Source organism: Phyllostomus hastatus, unplaced genomic scaffold, assembly GCF_019186645.2.
Source record: "Phyllostomus hastatus isolate PE091 unplaced genomic scaffold, TTU_PhHast_1.1 phas_contig_58, whole genome shotgun sequence".
NCBI classification, from domain to species: Eukaryota; Metazoa; Chordata; class Mammalia; order Chiroptera; family Phyllostomidae; genus Phyllostomus; species Phyllostomus hastatus.
In genome coordinates, this window is record NW_025333916.1 from 27,792,131 (window position 1) to 27,819,064 (window position 26,934).

General features: G+C 36.1%; 1 protein-coding gene across 1 annotated transcript in view; it reads right to left on the reverse strand.

The window, feature by feature from the left end:
• The window catches only part of CWC27 (CWC27 spliceosome associated cyclophilin), a 171,898-nt gene that overhangs the window by 107,190 nt on the left and 37,774 nt on the right, over nt 1-26,934 (reverse strand). Inside the window, exon 10 of the mRNA XM_045848415.1 lies at nt 25,856-26,010. Within this exon, the coding sequence (XP_045704371.1) occupies nt 25,856-26,010 (155 nt within the window). The remainder of the gene's footprint in view (nt 1-25,855; nt 26,011-26,934) is intronic.

The following is a 26,934-nucleotide window of genomic DNA, read 5'->3' on the forward strand; positions in this document are numbered from 1 at the left end:
TAGAGCCACCAATAAACTAGGTCATTGCGGAAGGGTGAGCTTATTAACATTTTGAAAAAGTTGGGGCCTCAGCAATATTGAACCTAATTGCAAGACATTTGCTGGAGGTTCACTAGATACCAATATTATTTATAAATTGGTAAGAATAATATAGTCTTGGCCAGCTGCCTTAGGTGTGATAATTAAGTACTTATTTGAATATAGTATTCAAATATTTGTTAAACTGGATGTGGGATAAAATTTGTAAATTAGTTTACTTTGAATATCTCCATTGGATATTTTCTTTTTGAGTTAAGCAATTTAATGTCTATCTATATTATCATTAAAATTACACCAGGAAGTTTTAAATCTTTGTTTGGGCTTGATCGCCCACATTTCAACAGTCCCCAAAATTAAGATAGGCTCACAAAAAAACAAGAGACACAGAAGCAACTTACATCATGACAAAACAAGTCTTTTTTTCCTTAGGCAAGAATACAGAGGTGTACCTCATAAAAATAAACAAAAAAGAAACCCCATAATATAGATGTATCCTGTAAAACAAGTCACCAGAAAAGTCTGATTAATTTTGCTAGAGGCTATAATTCCATAGACCTTTAGAGAAAAAAATTATTGGATGATACTGGATCCTCCAGCCAATGAAAGGATATTAATATAAAATTTACAAATTATACCAAATATTTGACCATCATATTGTGGCAGACTAGTCCTTCTAATAGAAATGAATCTACATTACCTATATTTAGCAAGATATCACAGAGAAATATACAGCTATTTCCACTGCTAATTTACATAATGGAAAGTGGAAAAGTTTGCTGTTTCCATATCCCAAGCCAAAGTATATAATTATTTTTGCCAAATGTTCCGCAATCTACAGTTTGAATGCATGGCATACCCGTCGCCAGGATTACCTTCAGTTTTATGGACAGCACGTAATGGGAAGGAGGAACACAGGTTTAGCCTATAATCCTCTAAATATGTGATTTAGACTTTTACTTCACATAGAAAATAACTGTTCATTTATTTAGCAACTTTTCAAAAAGTAAATTTTTCAATTATAATGTTGGGTGATGTTTACTATTTAAAGACACTATGTACACACTGAAGAAGCTGGGTAGACATAGCTGATTGTTAGAAAAGTTACTATTATGCGCCTGAAAGTGCAGCTTTTAATTTATCAAATAAAATTACACTTGTAAATACAAAAACCATAAGAAAGCACACATTTATTATAATGTTCTCCACTGCTGTTTAGTTAATCCAGATTTTAAAAGATGTGTCTGTGGACTGTTAAGAGGGGATCTTCGCAGGCTCCAGAAACCATCAGTTACTCTGGAGGTGGGAGCCAGGGAACTCCCAGAATTGCAAACTCTTTTCCTGTTCTACAGCTGAATCCAAGGACAATCTTTAGAAACAATTCTTGCTTCACCAAATATGAAACTTTCTTTTGGAGATGGCTCAGGGGAAAGGATTAAGAGCTTAGGTGTACACAAGTCTAAAGAAACAGCCTAGGATAAGCATATGAATGGGAAGTTTGGGGCCCTAGGTATAGAACACATATGTGTCCTTGACATTTACAAAGAAACACTTTAGTTTCAATCAAAACAAACAGCAGAAAATACAAGAAAGGACATACATCATTAAAAATCTAATTAAGATAAGTGCTTGAAAATCTCTCCATTTTCCTTCTGAATGTGTCACTGAACTGAGCATTACCTTTTGGCCAGGCTGAGAAGAGTGATCATCATCTAGCCTAACTTAGAATGAAAGGTGTTTCATAGAACTCCAAAAACCAAATTACAAACATGAGGTTAAAACAAAATATGAAATTATTCCAGATCTTTTGTAGGGTCCCAGCAAAGTACGTCAAAGTTCCTTTGGTTAAAAAAAAAAAAAAAAGTCCCTTTTGTGTTTATGATATGTAGAAGAATACAGAGTTAGTATGAGGAGACATAATATCAGAACTTTACAGAAGAGTTCATTTAAAGTTCGAATCAGAAAAAAGCAGAATTTTGTTGCTGGTTTCAAAGACGACAAAATGAATTGTACTTACTACCCTTTTACACAAACAGATGTAATTTGATAAATGTTGAAATTTTTCAAAGAATTAATCTGGTTTTATTTTCTTTAGAATGTAAATTAATTAATTTATGTACTAATAATGCAACATTATTTCTTTTTTCCAAAGCAGGGGGTGGTGCAAATTTTGAGCTTGCTTCAAAAAAATTTTGCAGTTGTTTCCCCCATCTCATGTTTAGTAGTACTATATATATTTAAGTAATCATTATTTACTGTTCTAACAAATCAATTTCATTCAGTGTGACTGATCAATAGCATAATGACTCCTGTTGTCTCCCAAAGAGTGGTTAAGCTACTTTTACTTTCAATCAGAAGTCTAGCAAGTATGTTCAAAGTAATCGATAACCTGTGTGTTCTGGATAAATGATGAATTTAACTTAAGTAATAATTAATTTTGACTACATTCATAGACTCGACAGTTTTTCCTCTACATTGTGTTGGCAATAACCTCTTAGAACAAAGCTCTGGGTAAAGACCATAGGAAAAAGAGAATGAAAATTTGAATATATCACAGAGTTAACAACTTTCAGATAAATCCAGGTTGCAAAGAATACATGAACTGAAAGCAAATACCTACAGAAAGCAAAACCAATGGCTGTTTAACTTTTAAGAGTAGACAAATTGTGCCATCATTCAATACCAAATCAATCTATCACACCAAAAATCTCTCTCAAGGTCATTTAAACTGCAGAAGGAGCCCTGATCAGTTTGGTTCAGTTGGTTGGGCATCATCCTGCAAAGCAAAGAAAGGGTTGCCAGTTCGATTCCTGGTCACGGTGCATGCAAGGATTGCAGGTTTGTCCCCGGGGGCTGGTACGAAAGGGAACCAACCACTCAATGTTTCTCTCTGGAGACTCTCTTTCTCCTTCCCTTCCCCTCTCTCTAAAAATAAAAAAATAAAATCTTAAAAAAATAAAATAAACTACAGAAGGATTTATCTCCAAAGCACACAGTGATCAATAAGAGAATCCAATACAGAATATATGGGGAAGCATTTACATTCCCAACACTGCCGGCAAAGCGACTCAAAGTGAACTCTGAAACCTGAAGTAGTAAAAACAAGATATACAAAAAACTAACCCTGAGAATCTTCAGAACTAAAATATGTAATCTATGTGGTCTTGTTTAAGTATGAGCTGATGTGAAAGTGGTGAGATAAACTTGAATGGAGTTTTCAAATATCCAGAATTAACCTGTACAATACAAAATAATTAGTTGCAAGCATGGAGGTTTACTCTATGCCAGGTACCATTCTAAGAGCTTTAACTGTATTAACTCATATCCTCACACAAATCTTACATATAGTACTATTTTAAACTCACTTTACAAATAAAGCTGAGGGAATTACTTGCCCTAAATAGCTAGATCTCACAGCTAGGCAGAGCCAGATCCATTTAGTTCTAGAGGTTGTGCTATATGCTCTTAAATCACTAGACAAATGTTATCAGTGGAAGTGGAGTTCTTGCAATGTCTAAAGGAAAAGAGTTTCCTGAGACCCGCATGGGAGGATGTGACTCTGTGGAATGGTTTATTGATGATGTACAATTAAGAGGGTTCCCCTCTCGACTTCCCAATGTCCCATCTCCATCTTTCTCTCCATGGAAAAAGTCCAATTTTGTATTCAGTAGGGCTGCATGAAGGCTGCTGCCCAGAGTTTATGCTCCCTACAGAAGGACCATCCAGTCCAGCATCTGGGTAGCTTAATGTGTGTTTCCAGCTGTAGTCCACTTCAGACTTCTTCCCTGACCCTGCCTGTAGAGTTGCATGGCCATGAACTATGAGGCTGCTAGGAGCCATGGAGAGAACAGGTGAGTGCACCATGTGGATGCAGGTTATGAGCAAAAGAGGGAACTCCTTTGTACCCCTCAAGCTATAACCTGGAGCTTGGGTTTGGGATGGATAACAAGCTTCTCAAAATGACAAATCAACTTCCCAGGCTTCCAAGGGTTTTGGATGGGCTTATACCCCTTTGTTAGACTGACAGGTGCCTATGGTCCAGTGCCTCACCCTGCACCTCCAGAATGGCTGGTATTGGAGAGGGGAAGCAAAGAGCATTAACTGCTCTGGCGGAGCAATGCTGTGATCCCCTGTAGTGTTAAAAGCTATAGCTTCCTGGTAAAGTAAACAGGCTATGGTTTCCCAGTTTATTAAGCTTCAGTGTCTAGTCTCTTTTGCTCCTCTTCTCAATATCTAGCAATACACCAACAGTAACACAAGCAGTTCCCAAGGTATGGTTTGAGGAGCCTGGAAAACCTTGAAACCACTTCAAGAGAGTGCATGAGGCAAACACTATTTTAATAACAATATTAAGATGTGATTTCCTCTTTTCACTGTTTTCTTATTTGCACTGATGCTACAAAAGCAACAGTGGGTGAAACCGTGTAGCGTGGCAGCTGACTGTGCTAGAAGTCATTGTATTTGTCACTGCCAGTCATTCAGAGTAGAGAATAAAAATTTTTAAAGCCAGTTTCACTTAAGAATATCCTTGATGAAGCAGTAAAAAATATTAATTTTATGAAATTTCAACCCTGGAGCAGAATATTTGTAGGCCCTGGTTGCTTCCATAGTCACTACTCATCTTCTGGAGCTCTGTTTTGCTTCTGACACGCAATTCCCTATTTCTCTACTGTGAAGAGAATGCACTTACAACAAACACAACAATTAGAATGGCAATTATAATTCTATAACTCAAGAAACTGTTATTCAGCATTTTAAAAAGTAGTATTTTAATTAAGCAGAAATTAGTAATAATAAATTAGAAAGCTATGAAGGTCAAATGACCAGGAAACCTGAGTACTCCTGAGTGCTTGAAGAACACAAAATTAAGTGCACTATTCACAAACAGATGGTATTTAAAAGGCAGATATGGATAAGTACAGCATAATGCAATATACATCACTTATTCAAATCCTTTCCATCCTTAAAAGATCCAGCTGAGATATAAACTTCTTAAAATCCTAATCATACAGCAGATGCTGAGTAAATGTTAACTGAAAATCTAAGTGAATGAACTGATTTAAATGATTCTCCTTCTTTACACTTGTCGTTGAAATTGTTGTCAGAAAATCTCCCACAATCATGCACATGTGCCTTATGTGCAGTGGTTTTGGTATTTCATACATTTTACATACATGCACACATACATACTTATGTGTATGTGTACAAATATTGGTATATATATATATATATATATATATATATATATATATACACACTTATTTTTTCCTAGTGGTGTTCCAATAGATCCCAAATTAAATTTCCCAAATTGGGGAAAACCAGTTATCAATTACGGCCTGTTTCCATAGGAAAATTTCCTTCAGTTCTAAATAACATACAAATAAAATTGCAAATATGATCCATTTATACAAAGAGTAAGTACCCTGACATTGAGCCAATAGTTCTAAAATTGGAAGTTGACTAAATTTCCTGGCTCTAACACATAATCTAACAATAAAAGAGTAAAACATATGAGCCTTAAAAGGTATAGGTAAGGTGTTTTTAGAAATCCCAAATCAAGAGATATCATTTTAAGAGAAATGACATTAATAGCCTAATTACTCCTTTGTAATCAAATTTGTCTTAAATATACAAATACTAACAATTACGCTTTAATTTTGCACAGTCACTGGCACCAGCATGTGCATGATCATAGATTGAACATTCACTCAGTCAGCTCACACAGGTTGAGTGTTTACCATATGCCATGTCACGTGACCACTGGTTAGCCGGCTTCCTGGCCTTTTACTTGTGTGTATCCTTTTTAATACTTAGTGAGTGGGGAAAAAATAATGTAAATTGAATAGCTACTTACATAATTTAATATGTTATTATAAACTGATGAGTGGTTTAGAAGCTTTCAGAGGGAAGTACAGGGAAAAGTATGCCAGATTCACATTTAGCTTCACTAAGACTACCTAGGTTGACAGTAACAAAACGATTTTGATCAAGTCACTTAACCTCTAAAAGTTTATCTGTAAAATGAGGAAACTGAACCACAGACAGCTAATAGGGGTCTTCTAACTTTATACTTTCACGATACTATTTAGGTGCTGTGGATATTTGGCACAGGAAGATTAAGTGGGGCAGGAGATTAAATGCTACTTGATGGGGAAACAAAAGTAGTCTAAATAACTCATCCCAAATATTTAGAAAAGTATTACACATTAATAATTTTTTCTTAAAGTAACAAACTCAAATAGTAAACTAAACAGTATCCAGAAAGAAACTCTTGAAAGATTCTGAAAATACATTAGAGAATAATATTATAAGTACATGGTATCTTAGAACAGAGAGAAAAATAACAGATGTGATTTTGATAACTACGGTTTATTGAATGCTCTCAACTCATCTTACCATATAATAATCTGATAAAAATAGGTATTTTTATTCCTATTTTAAAATGAAAAAGCCAAGGCTCAGGTTAAATAATTCATCCAAAGATACTAAATTTAAAAACGGCACAGTTGGTATTCCAACCTGGGTCTGTGTGACTCCAAAGTAATACTTTCCCCACTATAACAATATAATACATTTTGATTCCTACAAATGAGTCTTTTTTTTTTTTTTTACGGTCAAGTTTCAATTACTAATGGTAATGGGAAAAGGAACAACATGGAAAAATAAATCCTAGACAAACATGGTTTAACAGCTTGTGACATGGAATAAATGCCAGTAAAATGAGTTCTGGGGCTGGGTGAGATTCTGTGTCAGATGGCTTCTTAGGCACCTTCCAAGTCTCAAATTTAAGTAATACCCTCAATTCAGTAAAGCTTAAACAGGTTATCTAATCTGTTTTCCAACTCATTATAGAAATTTATAACATATACTACATAAGTCATAGATGAAGCACAAATAATAAGCATATAATTTTAAAGGAATAACATGGGGAGTCTTCTAAGGATCCAAAGACTTGCTTTTATTTAACTTACTGTTTTCCTTCACTGAGTTTGTTTAAAAGAAAAACACCCTGAAAATTCAAAAGGCTTTTTAACCCTGGCTAATAATGCTTTCTTAAAGATGGGGAAAACTGGTTCCAGAGAAGAATACACCGCTTTGGTTTATTTCCATGTGCTTTACCTGTTCTTAGGCCGAGAGAACAAAATGCCACACACACAAATGCAAAACTTTCTGAAGAAAATTCAATAGGACAAGTCCAAAAAAATTGACCACCTGAAAATTTATTCTTGGATAATCAACAGGAAACTGAGAAAGAGTTCTAAGTATTATACAGAATAAAACTAAAAGCAAAAGACATGAACTAACAGTGGTCTTCTATTATGACTTACTGCAAATAATCGAGTAGCAAGGAACAAAATAAAAAGAACTCTTATTAATTGAAATAATTAATGAAGTATAAAGAAAGAGCTTACTGTTTGGTCATTTAGATTTTCAGATATAAACTCATTTAAAAAAATCTGATCAATCAAGGAAATTTGTAAGCTACCAGGTACAATTTAACGCATTAAAGTACAAGTCAAAATGTTGGGGTCATTTATAGAAAATTCTAAACAACTGCAGCAGAATACACTTTCTTTTCAAATGCATATGGAAACATGCACCAAGATAAACCATATCCTGGGCCAAAAAAACAAGTCTTAATAAATGTAAAATAAATGAAATCACACGGGATATGTCCTATGACCACAATAAAATTTAGACATCAGTAACAGAAAGATATCTGGAAAATTCCCAAATATTTGGAAAATAAACAGCACACTTTTAAATGACCCATAGGCCAAAAAAGAAGCCACAAGGGGAATTAGGTTATATTTTGAACTCAGTGAAATTGAAAGCATATTTTTATCAGCCCAGGTTCAACCAGAGAAATAGAACTGGTTGGATATCTATAATTATATAATTATATATAATATAAATTATATATTATAGTAATATATTATATGTTATATATTATATAATATATTTATATATTATAAATATATAATATATAATATATAATATATAAAAATATATATAAATATATAATATCTATAATTATATCTATATCTATATCATCTATATCTATATCTATGTATCCTAATCTCCCCAAGATTTGGATCAAGCTTTTGAGCAAGCAGGACTTCCAAAATGGCAAGCTGGAACTTTCCCCATAGCAGAAGCAGAAACTGTTACCCACAACTGGAATTTCACCTTCAGGGAAGCCTCAGCTCTGCTCCTCAGCCTCTCAACTGACTGAATCAGGCTCCCAGATTATTTTTGGCAATCTGCTTTACTTATAGTCACTGATTATGGACTTGAATGATACCTATAGAATACCTTCACAGCAACACCTATACTAGTATTTGATTAAACAACCAGGGTCAGAAGTCTAGCCATATTGACACAGAAAATTGACTATTATAACAACATACTAAAATCGATACAATGCAGAGAAAGCAGTGCTTGGAGGGAAATTTAGAGCTTTAAATGCTTCCAGTAGAAAAGAGGAAAGGCCAGAATCAACTATCTAAGCTTCCAGTCTTGAGAAGCTAAACAACAAAACAACAAAGCAGACAAGAAGGAGAAAAGGCAGATGAGGAGAAGGAGAAGGAGCAAATTAAATAGAAAGTCAGTAGACAGAAGGAAATTGGAGGACTACTTGATTTCTAGACTTACTATTATAGATCATTTAAATAGACATCTTAAGGACTTTTAATGACACATGTGATAATTTGGAAAATTCCTGGTTTCAACTTCTCCCTGCTTACCATGCTCCAGATAAAACTTTCTTAGAAGTTGAGAGCTGGATGCACTCTTGAAGGCAGAAGGTAGTTCAGACTTTTCATATTCAAAAAAAGGTACACCCAAGGACAAACATCTGAAAAAAAATAATGCTGTACAAGGACTAGAACCCTGGTTTTTGAAGCCCCTTCCCAGAGGTCTTCCTACTGCAATATACTGTCTCCAAGTTGCCTTCCAGGTCACTAAAAACCTGCCACACCTAGGCCTTTGCCCTGTAGTAACCACTGGGAAAACCTATCACCATGTCTAACTACTCATTATCTTTTACTTCCCAAATGATCCACAGGCTTAATATATGAAGTATCTTTATGTGAATTAGGAAAAGGCCCTTCTTTTGGGGAACCTCCTAAGAAATAAAAGGCACCCATTCCTTGAGGCTAGCGTAGCCCTTCACCAATGAATAAGGGTTGGAGTGGGGCTGCAGACCACCACCCTGTGTGGCTAGGCCCACTTTTTCCGGTCACAATCTGCACAGCTGTTTTCAGTCACCCTGCTCATTAGCAATCATCTTGTCAAATGCAGAAAATCAGGTAATGGCAATCCTTAAAAATACTCCTTTTACTCATAAATGAGTTAAAGGGAAAAAACTTTTAAAACAATATACTAAAACACTTAAGCTGTATCTTAAAACTCTTGGCACACCAAAAGTCTAATATTGTAAATATTCAAGCAGAATCACAAGGTTAAAAGTAGACAGGAACACTTTATTACTAGTACTTCATTTTAAAAAGTGACATTTTATGTTTGTTTTGTTTTGTAAGATTTTAAGTGCTATATTAAAAAACACGTAAAAGGAAAAAATAAAGCAACATGTTTTCCTAAGCAATAAATGTCATCACTGAATTTTCAGCAGGACATTCATCTTTCTAAAATAAAACAGTTGACTACACTAGCTGAAGTTGGAAATTTATCTTTAAATTTGTTTCCTTAAGTGAACATGTCCATAATCACATTTGTAGACATATGCTATTTTTGTTTTACGAAGTTAAGTTTTTATTATAAACAGGATGTTCTAAAAGATAATGCTTCCATTTTTAGAAATACCCCAAATTAGACAAATTAAATAAAAGTAGTAATTAAAATTTAATTAAAATACAAAAAATTAGCATAACTATTATCTTAGAAGAGACCATTTCTTTTACTAGCAAAATTCTCCTATAACCCACTTACTCCACTTGAGGTTCTGGCTGCTGGCAGAATAAACCTGCCTTGACACACACCTTCAAAAATACCAATTAACCTCATCTGACTTAACAAATTTTACTTGGAATTTCCTATGTATTTAGCATGCTCAGTCTGTCTACGCCATTTGGAACTTTTTATTATATTATGGTCTTAAGTAAGTTCACGTGCTCATGTTTCACAGAAACATGATTAGGCAATAATCGCATCTACACAAAGTACATTCTCTGTAGTTGAGAGGGACATGGGAGGTGAGAGAACCAGGATGCTTATAAAGGACTGCAGTGACTAATTTTCTTTCTAGGTAGGCTTGCCTTGTTTCCCCAAATTGTCCCCATGGATGGAGTTCACCTCTTCTGCTTCATTGGTATCATGCCCCTTAAATATATACATCCTCTCAAATACTACTCTGGTAGCCATAAATCCTTAATAACTGTTGTCAGTTTCCTGACAAATTAATTTTCTCATTTCATTTTGAAATATGCCATCACTGGAAGAAGGTACCAAAAGGTGAGCTCTCCTACGGTTGTTAAATGGCAGGGTCACATTGTACAGCATCATAGGCATTTTAACTCTGTGATCATAGGCTGTCAATGGCATCCTGCTTCAAGAGTAGTTTCATGTACATTCTTTCATTTAACCTGACCACATCCCTGTTGAGAGGAGGAAACAGGTTCAGAAATGTTGATTTGTTCAGATCTCATTTAGAGTGAATGATGCTGGGATCATAATCCAACTCTTCATAGGTCACAGCTGTCATTAAATTTGAGTAAGATTCATTACACAAAAACATTTTTAGCATAGTGCTAGAAATAAAATTTATTTTCATCTTGCTACTAGGTAGATTATTTCTCCTTATTAAATAAGGAGAAATAAATAAATAATAAATAAGGCTACCACCTTATTTATTAAAGGGATTTCCTATTCATTTTTCAAATAATGAAAAGTAAAATAAACATAACCATCAAATATAATCATCTCACCAAACCCTCCTACTCATATTATTCTTCTCCAAAAATGTAGAAATCCAGTATTCACCCAACCTCGAATCTGTCAAATTGATTTACTCCAGTCAAAAGAAAGCAGTTGATCTATGTTTATCTGTACACTTGAATTAACACATAAATCAAGGAAAATGAGTTATATCTGTAATTTACTGTTCTGGAAGGTACCTCATGATCTGGTCCCAACCTATCTTTCCAGTTTTATTTCCAACTGTATCCTCTCCTCTAGTCATGACAGAGACAGATTGTTCAAATATAGTCTGTACTTGTCTCCCATTTCCTCTATTGGAAATTCCCTTCCCCACCCATTTCCTCTTATTCAGACCCTACCTCTTCTTCAAGGCCTAGTATTAATGCTATCTAGTTTGCATACACGCAGACTTCCTGATCTCTAGAGTCAAAATTAATCCCGCCCTCCTCCATGACGCTACTGTGTTTTCTCTGAGCCTCTGTTTTTATATAGAGTTTGTTGTGTACAATGACTATCTGGTTCAGCTGAGAGCTTTTCTGTGGCAAGAGTAGTATCTCCCTGTGTCTTTCTATCTACTACATGCATATTGCAGATGTTTGAAAAAAATGTTTGCAGAATGCAAATTACCTAGCAAACAAAACAGTGTCTTAACTGAGGTTTTCATCATATCTTGCTTGGACTCGATGCATTAAAGCAGCCTTCTAGTTGGCCTCCCAAACCCATTGTCTTGGTGCCCTCCAATTTATTTTCCATGTTATTACTAACAGTGATCCCTCTAAGACAAAAACCTAACCATATCACTTTCCAGTTTTAAACCTTTATATTGTTTTCCACCCTCTAAAGGACCAAGTCCAGTTTTGAAATATACCACCCAAGGCCCATCTTAATCTGGCCCCAGTCTGCTTCTCTAATACTTTATACCACCATTCATTCCTACAGATGTGCGTCCATAGGTACACAAGTTCCCACAGTCATCAGGATCTCAAACTCTCACATATTTCCTTGCATATGGTATTTGTATCCTTGGTCCATCATTCTAATATTTCATTCTTCATGCTGCATCTCAGGAGAGGTAAAATATGGCAGTTAAGTCAAACATACCTGTAGGGTCATGCTGGGTATGGCTCTTCTAACCCCCATAATGGAAGGCTGGCCAGAGGACCCCTGGCCAGGAGGAATGTGTATTGTTTTGGAAATGGATTGTAACTCTTCCTTGCCACCTTTTTGGGAGCAGCTTCTTGTCCTGTGTGACTGCTTCTTGATCTTTTCTCTCTGCACACTGAGGTAATGTAGTTTAGAACCACGTGCAAGACATGTGGACTCTTTTTCTAGGACCCCTTAAAACAGGTCTTGGACCTGGGGAGGCGCAGTCCTGCTTCACTGATCTGCTTCCGTTGGAGCGCCCCCTAATGTGAGTAATAAAGGCAATGTCTGCTTCACCCAGTGCTCTTGTGGTTTCTTCAGCTTATCCTGAAGAGCAGGTGAGATCCCCAGGCTTGACCTCCTGCATTACAATATCTGAGTTTAAATACTAGATTGTCCATTACTCAGACAGTAATCCTGAGTAAGTTAAACTTTGCAAACTATTAAGGGAATATTGGAGAGCTTTCTAGCTTCACCGTTCTTCCCTTACTATCTTGGCAACACTTTGCTTCTATGCTTTGGTAGGCAACTTCAGGGTTTTCTGTAAAATACAAAACTAAGAGCCAGCATTAGAAACTAAGCTCTAGGTTCCCTATGGGGAGAAATAATTAATTAACTTCCAGATTTAAAAACCAATAATCTTTTACCTTTCTTTCTAGCTCTTTATTCGCTACATATTAAAATGTGAAATAATAATACAAAGAAATTTTAAGTCCTTTTTTGCTTACAATAGTTCCCCATCTCAGCAAGAATGTATATATAAAATATTTTCATATATTGTTTACTTCATATATCTTTGGTGAAATATCTGTTCAGATCTTTTGTCCATTTCTTAAATTGGTCTGCTTTTTTTTTTTTTTTTTAGATATTCTGGGTACAAGTCTTTTATTGGATGTGTGATTTGCAGATAATGCTTCCCAGACTGATGCTTGTCTCTTCATCCCTTAACAGAATCCTCTGCACAAAGTTTTTAAATTTTGACGAAGTCCAATTTATCAGTGGCCTTAATGTGTGTGTGTCTAAAACCTCTTTATAAAACCCAAGTCCACACAGATTTTTCTCATGTGTTTTCTTTCTGAAGCTTAGTAGTTTTTGAGTCAACATTTGTATAAAGTGAGGTGTGTGTCAAGGTTCGGTTTTGTGCATATGGACCTCTAGCTGTTCCAGCACCATCTGTGGAAATGACTATCATGTCTCAATCAAACTGTCTTTGCACTTTTATCAAAAATTAGCTGATAATATTCATGTGGGTCTATGTCTGGGCTTTGCATTCGGTTTCATTATCTCTCAATCTTTTAGCCATCTTTTTTTTCCTCTTTAAGATACAGTAAGCATGTAATGCTCTGAATTTTGGTAAACAGGGCATACTTTAATCAAGTAGCCTCTCTACGTGAAGGCATGATAGCTCTATATAAGGCTTTCTTTTTGTTCTAATAATCAGAAATGGGAATATAAAAACAAAAAAAAAGTTAACTTAAGCAGAACTTCGCTAATGTGAAGCAGAAACAGAAAGCTGTAGCATGCAATAATGCACTGAGGCTAGGCAACTGCTCTGCATGGGAGTTTTTCCACCTTAAAGAGCCAGATGAGGTGAATCCCTTTGGTATGCTCTATTTCCCTGTCAGATTTATAGCTCTGTAGGAGGTTTTACTGTTTGCATTTCGTTTTAACCTGGTTTAGGTGCCAGGTGTTTATCTATATTAAGCCTCAGCAGTTACTGTGTTTTAAAAAAGGACAGTTCAAAGATACATACCATATGAACTCATGTTCTTAAAATGTCAGTTTAAAAATTTCTTAAAAGAACAATCTGAAATTAATTTTCTCTCATACAAATATGACTTTTATGCTTTTTGTTGAAATAAACAGTAGTCAGTGTTTTAGGAAAAGTACTTTGAGTTAGTAGGAGCTCTTGTACATTGCAAAAGGCTCTAATTCTACGAATTGAGGTAACTCAAACATCCTTACATATTACGGCCATAACAACAAAAACCCAAAGCACTGATGCTGCAATTCACCCATCCTTAGGTTGTAACCCCATTCAGGGTGCTAGGTGCTTAATTTTTGTTGCAGGCTGTGCTTAAGTACTATAACAAGTTTTATGCCCCTTGCTTCCTACTAAAAAGTATTGCCATTCACTAGCACAGCATAGAAACAAGGCTAGTTTGGCCAAGAGAAGGGCCTTCTCACTTCATCTTTCTAAAGCAGGCTGCCCATTGTCTTCCACAAATATCTGAGCCTAGCACTGAAAAAGAAAGAAAATCCAGATCCAAACGTGCTTTTCAACCTTATTTACCTTTATTCACCTATGCTTCCAACATATGGGAAATGGTTAAGTAATGTGTATGCTCATCACTAATTAATTTGCTAGAAAAACTACATGCAAAGATCTTTGAATGTCTACTAAAATGCAAACACATTTTGTTCCAACATTCTTTCCATACAACACAGCACAGGGTAAAACAATAAAAGGAATAAAACATAATTTTACCCCGGCTGGTGTGGCTCAGTGCATTGAGCACTGGATTGTGAACCAAAGGGTTGCTGGTTCAATTCCCAGTCAGGGCACATGCCTGGGTTGCAGGCCAGGTCCCCAGTGGGGAGTACACGAGAGGCAACCACAGATTGATGTTTCTCTCCCTCTCTTTCTCTCTCCCTTCCCCTCTCTTTAAAAATAAGTAAATAAAAATCTTTAAAAAAACATAATTTTTAAAACTTCACTAGAATACTGATAAATCCTACCTGAGATTACTGTAATGAGCATAAAGTCAAATAATTAAGGCTGGTGAATAACCTTGCTATGTTATCCCAGCCTTCAATTTCAAGGCTACTCTCTGGCAGCAGTGGGATTAGACATTTTCACCATCTATCACTCTAAATGCACTTTCACAGGTCAGCTACAAATCTTTTCTTGTAGGTGACTGGGCAAGTACATACAAACTGCACCTAAAACTAAACTAAGACTAGAGTCTTACCGAGTAGCGGGAGGATATAAAACACCACTCGAACACTCTAGTCTTTGTCTGAGGCTTACAAGATATCTTTCTGAACTCTTTGAAGCCAAGCCAAGGGTTTTCTTTGTGTCTTTAAGGAATTTCAAGTTACTGTCAATATTGTGAACAAATAAGCATATCCTGAAATTTTCTATTAATTTGTAATGATTAATAAAACTAAAAAAGTAAATTCTTATCTAAAAAGGAAATTGGCAGGAAGTCATTATATAACTTTCAAAGTTAAGAAAACATTCTTTTTCACAGAATCAAGAAAATCAAATATACATTAAAGAAAAAATCTAACTTACTATTTGTTGAGTATGTATATACCTTTGATCTAATGAATTTCTAGAACAAGTTGAAAATACAAATTAAAAAGAAATGATTCAGTACTTAAGTTCATATGCCAATTAATATCTGCCTTTGACCAAAGAAAAGTGCTTTTCAGTAGGAAGAGAAACCTACTCATTATCATATAATAAATTTAAGACTGTTTAAACAAGACAGTCCCTTTAGAGAAGCAGCTAAATCAACACCATATATTTTAAAATGGAAAGCAGACTCTAAGTTGACTAAAATTAGTAATTAGCAATGCCAGGGAAACGTATTAAGAATCTTGTTTAAAAAGTGAGTAGAAGAAAAGTAGATCAAATATAAAGTTATTACGTTAAAAGTCTAGTAAGCCACTGATACACTTCAAAGTATAATGGAAATCTTACTTTAGGTTTAGCACTCCCATAAGTGCATTTAAATAATAAACACACTGAAATCAATATAAATGTAATATGCACTGAATGAACTGATATACATGGTATTCCAATATCTACATAACAAAGACTAAAGAAGGAGGAAAGTCAAATATTACTAACATGTCAAAATTGGCAAAAAGGTAGGAAAGAACTGTAATGAATTTTGTGAGATTCCTCTAAAGTATAATTTATACTGTATCTACTTTTTAAAAGACAAGCTTAAATAAAGGCAAAGATTCAGTAAGTCTAACAAAACAGAGCAGAATCCATTCATTTAGCAGATTAATGTGGATGAAACACTACAGTTGTTCTTAAACAACCGTAGAACTTGTAGACAAACTGACTGTGGCTAGGAGAAGGGGCCCTCTCACTTTCTGCCCCTGGAACGGAGTGACATTGTCCTCTACAAATGTCTGAGCCTAGCACTGAAAAAGACATAAGGCAGATCTAAAATTTCTTTTAACCTTATTTACCCTTATTCACCTATGTTCCTAATATACAGGAAAAGGTTAAATAACATGTATTTTCATCATTAACTGGCTACAAAATCTATGAGCAAATCACATGCCAGACATACCGAATGACATTTTTTGTTTGTTTGAGGGGAGTGGGACCTAGGATATGCATTATGTAAAAGCAAACAAACTTTTAAAATTTGTCTCTGGGTCATTTGGATAGTTCCTATTTCTCCTAATGTGGTCTGCAAAGGGCTCACTAGTGAAATATTTGAGCAAGACACTGAATGAACACAAGGAATGGTTCCTAAGACTATCTCAGAGAAGAAAGTATCAAGTTGAGGTAACCCAAAGTACAGCAGTCGGAAAGAATGACCTTGGTGTGTCTGTGGGACAGCGAGAACAACACGCCTGTTATGAAGTGAGCAAAAGACTAAAGTGGATAATACTTGTACCAAGTCTGTAAGAAAATGGGAGGGCGTGAGGACCAGAGCATAGTGTGGTGAAACCAGCAACCTAGGGGTGATCTGGAATATACCCTTTTCCTGCACGTCTCCTACATCCCACCTATTACTTCCTTGATACCTCTCAAATCCATCCCCACAGATGCTAAACTTCATTAGACCCTTATGACCTCTCCCTTGGGCTAATGCAATAATCTACTAATTTGTCCTTCTGCTTCAGTCTCTTCCCTTGAATTCAGCGATTTTCAACTGGTGTGCCATGGCAGACACACTGGTATGTTGCAAGAATTGTGAAAGCATACCATGCTTGATTATTTAGTCAGGGGCATGGACCTCTTTTCCCTTAGATTGTCAGAAAAGAAATGACAACAGCCAACACAACAATAGCCATCCAATGTGAATGAATCAAAACTATACTTATTTTGGTCAGATCAACAAAATATATATTTTTTGGTGTGCTGTGGAATTTTAGTAATTAGTTTATATGCCGTGAGATGATAAAGGCTGAAAATAGCTGCTCTAATGATTAGACTGGTGGATTAAATCTAATTCCTCCTCTATACTTATATAGAGCAATATTTCTAAATGATGTTACACCTTTGCTGGAAACATTCCATGTGAGGGTCACACTTTAACTGGACACATGACTTGGGCCTGGCCAACCCCTCTCTAGGCTCCATCAGCTGTGTCAGACCACCACAGGTTCAGGTACTGGCTTTGCCACTACTTGAGAATCATAGAATCTCCTTAAATGAGAGTCACTTAAATGAGAATCATAAAATTATGGCTTGTTGTGGGGGTTAAACTAGAGAAATAAATTGATTTGGCACATTGTAGAAGAAAATAAATATTTATGGGATAATAAAACAACTGTCTGGCTCCAACACCTATGAGTACTTCACAGCCCTTATTTGCTTACAGACTACATGCTTTGTTAGACATTACGCAACCTGAGAAGAAACCAAGTGTTAATCTGAGCATCCTAGGACCAAGCACAGTGCCTGGTACAAAGGAGACACTCAAATGTGCAAAAGCAAAATGATATCTGAAAAGGAGTGAGATCCCTGAAATTAGAGGGGAAGGAGACAGGGAAAAAAAAAGGCCAGAAATAGAAAAAATAAAATCACCAACTATAATTTTCTGCCAGGTCCTTGTGTAATCTCATGTGCTTTTAACTTTGTGCTAACCAAAGAACTTTGTGTCTTGGGTGGCTCTTCTTTTCCTCATTTTACCCAAATTATACTTGCCAATTTAATCTACAGATGAAGTCATTAGGAAGACCAGGAAAGCAGGAAAGCAATGAACATTTCAAAACTTTTCAACATGACTATGTGTTCCAGAGTAGAGAGAGAACACTTCCTCAAATGTTGAGTAACTTAAAGAATGCTTTTCTGCACGTAATCTTAATACTATATGTCAAGTGTTGAATTCCATTCCCTATAAACAACTGATACTGCAAGATCAATAGAATGTAACTCTCAAGGGTAACACAAATCAACCCATTCTAAAGAAATGCAAATGCCTCTTTTCGTTTTGACAGGAGAATCTCCCCCACATGTGTACTTCGCTGCTTCCTGTCTGCCCTACAAAAATCTAATTGGAAAAACAGTAGGGTTGTCATATTTCTGAAGTGTATAACTGAAATTCAAGATTTTTTTTGTTTTATTTTGAAGGTGATTCCTTGGATATGGATTAAGGTTCTCAATGAATCAACTGAACATTTTTAAAGTGGCATTTTATTTCAAACAGCCCAAGGAATGGTTTTGTCCCAAATATCCAAAATTCTTGCTATAAAGATCCAAACAGAAGAAAAATGGAAGCTTGCCAGAAATGACAAAAGATGGTATGGTTTATATTATAATTGTTACTATTTTAAAAATTTACACATAATGGGTAAAGGCAATAAAATAACCATCTAATCTGCATTCAGAGATTATGCAAAATTGAATTTAATGCTGAAATGTTATTTCTTTTCAATAATAGCCCCCAAAAGGGTTTATCTTACTAGTATTAGGGTGAAACTTACAAAATTGCTGATATTTGACTGTCCTTGACCTACAAAAATGGCAATTTTATATTCAACCCTCTTTAAGCTGGTATTTTGAACTTTTCCTGAAATATATATTGTCTATTTAGATTCCGTATTTGCACACACTTTTGTTGGAGTACTCCCATATGAATTGTGGTTAATTGTTCATTAATTCTTACTCGTACACCATATTATGAAAATTTGCAGACAGAAATCATTTCTCCTTTATTTTTACGTCCCTGGAGTCTAGCTAGCTCTGTCTGGGACGTAGCAGTTCCTGCAGTGACTTGCAACAAGAGTAACATATGTTTGAGAATGGAATGACTGGCCAGGAAAGAACATATAAAAGCTGAAAACCAAGTAAATGTGAACTTCACTAGAATGTGAACTGCTCCACAGCTTCATGTCTACTGTTAAACCCAAATATTTCTTGAAAGTACAATGCTTGGACCACTACTACTCTATATCAAAGAAATAATAATGGCAAATTTCCTTTATTTAGAGACCAATTACCCAATATGGAGATCTGTGTTTCTCTTCCTTACTTCCTTTCAATGTTTGCTTAAGTGCAATATCCTGAGGCAAAGAAGGTGACGGAAAGCAGAAATGCTCTGGCTGGTCACTTCACGCCTTGCTTACAATTACTCTGTGAGATGAAGGGGGGGACTTCTTGAGAGATGATGACTCTAATGGTTTTAATAGGGTTGTTAGATGTCTGTGGATTTCAGTCTTGTTACTATAGTCTTGTAAAATTTTGACTATCATTTAAAAATGTGTACTATCTTTTTAAGTTTTTGAAATTAAATACTGTGCTGTCTTTTTGAATTTGCTAAAGCAAACAAAGTTTATGTACAGACAACTGTATTTCCTAAATCTAATCACTGAGTAAGAGAAACCAAATTACAAAGTATATTAAAACTCAAAAATCCCTAAAGGCTAAGAGAAAGATGATTAATGTTTTTGAGAAGGCTAAAAATACTGGGGACAAAATTATTCAAAATTCCATAAGAAATCCTAACAAAGGGAGATGTGAGAGACTAAAGTTAGCAACAGCTCCTCTGGGTGTTCACCCAGGCCTCAGGAAGTATTTACGACTACTACCCTTGCTTCATAATTTAAAGTTCACTCCAACTCATTAGATCTTCAATCTCAACTGAAACATTTATATCTAAATCCCTGACACTGTTATTATAGTAAGATATTTCATATTCAGTCAACCTAATACAGTTTATGAGTAGAACAAATTCTACCTAACGTTACCCAATGAGAGGGCTGGTTTACAACAGAGTGCCACCGTCACCGTTTCAACACCAAAACCAACAGCACTCTAATTAATCTTGAATGCTTACTGTCATATCTTGAACAACTGCCATTTGATGGTTATGTGTCAAGAGTTGATTTCTATTTCGATTTGCTGAAAATAATTTAGAAAGGTAATCTCAATAAAATTACAAATGATAGAAAATCACACAATAAAAGAATTTTCATAATGATTGTAGTCGTCACAACAAACCATCGATTTCTGACTATCTGGTCACTTGTTACATCGGATTTCACGGGTCATTTACTGTGAATCGATACACAGATGCTAAAAACCAGGAGGGCAGACAACTCGATTTGCTTTACATGATTTAACTCGCAGCAGCTGAGCTCCACCTACAGGCAAGAACGGGATTCTTTACAATAAGCTTTAAAATAGGATTTTCCAAAAGACAAAATCCAACTAGCCCAAACTTTCAATTAATCTTGAGGTGAACATCAGAATAAACTGCATTCTTTTTAAGCATTTCTATGGTACCACACCAAAAATTCTGATTGACTTGATCAGGTGGGGGACCACTTGTTCTCAGGTAATCCAAATATACAGAAAAGGTTAAAAAACACTGATTTAAATCCTTAACAGCACACATCTTTAAAAAATATGAGGAATACTCAAATATCACATTTTCCTTCTTCTAAAATACTTGATATCCACTATCCTGACCCTTATCTTTTTGAAAGATGGGCACTAATTTAGTTGATATAAATATCCCTGTTAGACTGCACAAAAGACCTGAGGTGACACCAGAACTTTTATATCCGCTTTGGTGTTATTCTGTAGGGCATGTGTTTGGCAAGGGGCGGGTGGGGGAGGGGGGGTTGGTGGGGGTGGGTAGGGTCCTTAACCCTGGATGCACATTAGACTACCTGCAGCATTTTCATAAAGATTACTGTCCTAAATTAACATATGTTTTAGAAGTTAGAGAAGTGGTTACTCCTAGGACATGAGGGGGGAAGTAACCAAATGGGGCAAGAGGGGGACTTCTGGAGAAGGGAAATTTTATTTTTTGATCTAGGTGATGGGTACATGGGGTATATGCAGTTTGTAAAAATGGAGCAAGCTGTTTGCTCATGATATATGCACTGTGAAATATAGTTTATACAGATATGTTCAGTAAGTATTGATACTTCAATTAAAAGTTAAAAAGTAAAAAAAAAAAAAAAAAAAAAGGATATGCCCAGGCTTCACTGCAGATCAGATGATGCAGGCTCTGTGGGAGAGAGGACCAGGTATCTAATGCAAGCCTAATATTAACCTAATGTGCAGTCGGGAATGAAATCTAGTGAATTTAATGTGCAGTCGAAAGTGAAAACCATTCTTCTAATGAATCATAACTGTACTTATTTGCTTACTCAAACACTCATTACACATACTTTAATGACCAATCACTGTATGCATACTATACTAGACATAGAGCATATAAAGATAAATAAAGCAGTCTCTGAAGGAGCTCAGTCTCAGCAAAGGATAGGCAAAGCAATAAATCCCACGTGATAAACTCAAGCAAGTTACTTACAAGACCTGGAGGAGAAAGTGATTTGTCAATTCAAGATTCACTCATTTTTTTTCTATTTACACAAATATTTAGGTACCTATGATGCTTGACCAGAGATACAAACATAAAGGGACACAATCCCTGCCTTTAAGAAAGTTACAATATAAGTACACAAAGAAGAAAACAAAGCATAACCTAATATCATACTATCAGAGGAGTGTGAGAATGGTGCAATAAGAATGCCCTGGGGAGCCAGAGGAGGTCCTACCAAGTTGCTGACTTTGGAGTTAAGATGATACAAACTTGAAATACTCCAGCAGCAGTGAGGATAAAAATTAGTATTTTAGAGGAGTGCTTCTCAAACTTTAATGTACATACAAATTACCTGGGGATCCTGTTAAATGCACATTCTGAGTCAGGAAGTGTGGGGTGGGGCCTGAGTCTCAGCATTTCTAGAAACGTTCCCAAGTGATACTAATGCTGTTGGTCCACGGATCACATTTTAAGAATCAGGTTCATGAGGAAGATGGGTTTCAAGAGGATAGATAAAAAAAATTCTACTGCACAGACACCAAAAAAAACACAAAAATTGGCAAGCAGCCATTACATTTGCTAATTAGATGGCCTTAGTGAGAGTAGTTTCAGTGGAGCAATGAGGGGAAAGCTAAATAATGTACATATTCAGAAATAAATGTGAAGTAAGGGGGTAGGGACAGGAAGTAAAATGGAGTGCTTTTGTGTTTACTCTGGCGTACTAGGAGATGCTTAATCACAAGCTGAAGGGAAGAAACCAGCGAAGAGAGCGTGGACAGAAAGGGGCCACACACCAAACCTGACAAGCTCAGGGCAGGTCTGCGTGGCAGCCTTGTCACCTCACAGACCTACAGTAACCACAGAGGATGGTCTAAAATGAAAATTTATTAACCAAAAGCAGTTTATGGCAGGTAGTCATGTCCTAGGCTACAATCTTCCTTGACCAAAGTCAATCTTTCCCGTAACTGAGCCTGTCTGTTGTCTTGTGGAATCTATGATGACGTGCCTTTGAAATGTCAACTTTCCTTTTTCTGGACGCCTCAGTGCACAACCACCGCACCAGAGTGGAGGCCACAAACCCCTCATTGCTGCTGTTATCATGCTAATTGTTGACTGTTAACCACCTTGTACCCACCAATGTAAAAAATGTATGTCTATCCCAGAGGTTCCCCCTACCCTCCTCCCACTCCCCTTTCTCCTGCCTCCTTAATCTATCACCAGTGGATTTCATGTAACCCGCTTACTGTCTTCTCGTTTGGTTATAATGCATTAAGTGAGGTGCAAACTGCCATTCTGCAGAGCATTTCCTCAATCTGTTGAGGTTTTGATCCTTGAGACAACTGTCATTAGTTTGGCCCAAATAAACTCACAAAAATTCTCTACTGGTTTGAATATTTCTTATGTTGACAAGAGAAAGCCCGAACACAAAAGAAAGAGGATGGGACCATTTTGGAAGGACAGAGAGATTCCTCTCCCTTTAAATCGCAGGATAAAGATAAGCTTTGGTCTGAAAGCATAAAGGTTTAAAGAGAAAAGAGGAAGAGTTGAAGAAGTTACTCCTAGTTCCGAGACCAGGAAGCCAGGGGACCTGGGGAGGGTGAGACCCAGGTTTGAAGTATGCACGGGCATGGGTGATGAAAAAGCACTGCAGGCACAGCTAAGGCTGGGCTCCTACTTGGCTGTGTGATTTTGCTCATCTACATCCAGTAGTCAAGGCAGAAGCTTAGAGAAGGCGCTCTGAGTAAGAGAGTGAGACTGATGCATTTAGAAAAGAGAGGAGGGCAAAGGACCAAAACCCTGAAGAAGTCAGAATAAGTATAATGAGGAAAAAGAAAGGAGAGAAGGTAGGAAGAGCTATGGACTTGTTTCTCCTGAAACCCTAAGTACTTGTCAACGGAACAACTAGAGACATTGCTGAGTTTCATTATTAGAGAAAGATTCTATTCTATGTAAATTTGTTGAAAATTATATTGTTAAATACCATCCCCAAGCTTAAATATTAAATACTCAACAAACCTGCTTGTAGGTTTAACATTCAAAGTGATAAACAGATTTAACAGATTCCAGATGTTTCTTTACCAATAAAAGCAATACCAAAAAATTTCAGTAAATTTATACTTTGAATGGCTCCTTGCCTGAAGGGCTGGTATGCTAGTCTAGTCCCTGATCCCTACTGCTCAAATAAAAATTGGCCAAAAGATAATAGAGTGCTCCAAGCACATCCAGATGAAAAGTTTATATACACTAAGAACACTGAATTTTAAACAGACAATGATTTCACACTGACATCCTATCTGGCTGGCAGCTATAATTCGCATTATAATTCAGCTTAGGCTGAGCAGTGATTTTCCTTTAAGTATAATTATCCTTTTTACCACAGTACAAGTTTTTAAGACTCTTAGAGGTTTTTTTTTTAACATAAAACTAACCTGAGACTTAAACTATAGTGAAGCTAATATATCTGACCAAAAGTACTAGTGATTTGGGAAGTTTTTTGTACTTAAAATAAGTGGTCATAAGATAATCATGAAAATTTATAAATAAGACAGAAAAACTCTATTTTCCCTTAGAAATTCTGTACTTCTCCTGATCTCATTTTTCTTTTATTTCTCTTTGTAGGTAGGAGAGAAGATGAAGAAGGGAGAAGATGTGAGTATTGAAATTTGGGAAAGAGAACACTTACAAATAGATGTTTGGTGTTTATTAAGGCCAGTTTTGCCAAATAAGCTCATTTAGTACTCCAGCTTTGCTAAATTATAAGTTCTATTTATTACAGCATCTATAAATATTTGATATTAAGGCCAAAAAAATAAAGTTGAGGGTTTTAGAAAACATTTAAACAACAAATATTTGATTAATTTATTAAAATTCAAAATATATTTTTGTAATACTATAAACCTAACTCATAGTTCTTAAAAATCAGAGAACACTTGTTCTGAATGAAAGAGAGAGAGAGAGAGCACATATCCTTGATTATACTCATGTCTGACTAAAAGTTACAGAGGTCATGAGATGCTCATCCCCATTTATGTACAAGCATATACATAAGCACCACACTCTTCAATTAACAGTGGCCCAAGTTAATCTACTATATTAAATTATTCAAAGTGATTACTTGTCAGGTGAATGCTGTTGGAAAACAACATTCTAAGTACCATTTCTGAATGCAAAAGTTATCAGTGGAAACTTCTGGGAATTACTTTTCTGGTTACATAAAGGAAAAAAATTAAGGGAGCTAAGCAATGACAACATGGGAATACTTTTTAAGTTTTTTATATGAAGTTGAGAAATATAACATGTTGTTTATCTGTAGTTAGATCTATCTTATCCCCAAATGTAGGCCATCCAAAGAAAACAAATACTATTACTTCTTAAAGCAATATTAATTAAAATATATATCATAAAGTTGTAATAACAGAATCACAAAGAAGTTTTTCAATTAAGTTGAATTTCAGGGGGATAAAATGTTGAGTTAAAAACTCAACAGCTCTTTATCATCAGACACTTGCTGAAATTTCTTTTATGACACCACTGAGATTAGGAGGGGTATATAGCATAAGTCAGACTTGAAGAGGTTTTTAAGAGTATTTATGCTCACACACTTTCTTAACTGGTTTTGAAAAATTTTACTCACCTAAATCTGAAGACATCTTTTCTATTCTCCACAATTACTCTACTGTTCTCGTTGATATTAAACAAACACAACCTTCACATCTAGCTAATACACTGCTTGCCCCATATACAAAGATTTACAGATTTTAAAGAAGAGATATGAAATGAGAAATGAAGCAGAATTTGACTCATAGGACCATTGCTGTAATTACTTTAAAACTGGTCTATTTTCTTTCAGCCCTCCAGATGAGCTAATTTAGCGTAACTGGTACATATATCAAACATTATAAAGGTAGTATTTAAAAACGTGTTAACTGGTGTGGCTTAGTGGATTGAGTACCAGCCTGGGAACCAAGAGGACCCTGGTTCAATTCCCGGTCAGGGTGCACACCTCGGTTGTGGGTCACGTCCCCAGTAGGGGGCATGCAAGAGGCAACCACACATTGATGTTTCTCTCCTCCTTCCTTTGCCCTCTCAAAAAATAAACAAATAAAACCTTAAGAAAAAAAGTTAATTAGAGGACTCAATCTCACTTTAAAATAAAGCATAAAAAGACACATACTCTGATACCTAGAAGTACAATAACTCACCTGCGGCTACCCAATTTCTTCTCTTCTCCTTCTCCAGCTGATTTAACACTTGCACTTGGGTCCTTTTTTAACTTTTTTGCAACTCTTTCTCTCATCAGGCTCTTTTCATCACCATCAATATTTTCATCATGCTCTGCATCTTCAAATTCTCCATCCTGTAGAAATTGAAATGGAGTATTTGCCGGGTGTTCCATCTCCCCTTTCACTTTCCGAGGTCCATCTCAGACTTTCGTTGCACCCTAGGCCAGATTTAGTTTTTGTTTTGTTTTGTTATAAGTTAGTAAGGGCCTGAAGAATGTGCTACAGGCGGGAATACCCCTGTTATCTGCTCCAGGTGAACTACGTAAATGTGAGATACCCCAGTCAATGTTTGCTCCATTCACACCCAGCCCCTTTGTGCAGCAAACAGCTCCTTTTGTATCACCAGCATCACGACCTTAACCAGGGATTAATTCAAGTAGAAGAGGTAAAGGTGGGACAGTTGAGATTTCTTCCCATAATCTGAGTCACAGGTGGCAAACACAAGGCCCACGGGCCAAATCTGGCCCTCCATCTTGTTTTATCTGGCAGGCACCTTGTTTGTACCCCCCGGCAGTGCTGAGCTCTTGCTTAACTGTGAAGGAGTAATTACATTTATACAGTCCTAAAACTACATTCGGCCCTTTGAGAGCAACTGTGAGGCTGATGTGGCCCCTGGAGAAAATGAGTTTGACACCGCTTATCTAAGTCATAGCCATTACTCCTCTTCTCAAAACCCTCCAATGGATCCCCAAGTCACTCAAGATCCTATGCAATCTGTACCTCCCTGACATAATCACCTACAACTCCATCCCAACAATACTAGCCAACTTTGGAGTTGCTGTTCTCTCCAGCCTTAAACATTCTTATTCCATATATCTGTGCGGCTTGCTCTTTAATCTCCTTCAGATCTCTGCTCAAATGTTACCCTCTCCATGATACTTACCTTAATCACCCTATTAAAATGGCAGAACTACCCATCCACCTCCAGTACTACATTCCTCTTCCTTGTTTTCTCCCCAAAGCATTTATAACCCATCTGAAATACTACACATTTTAAT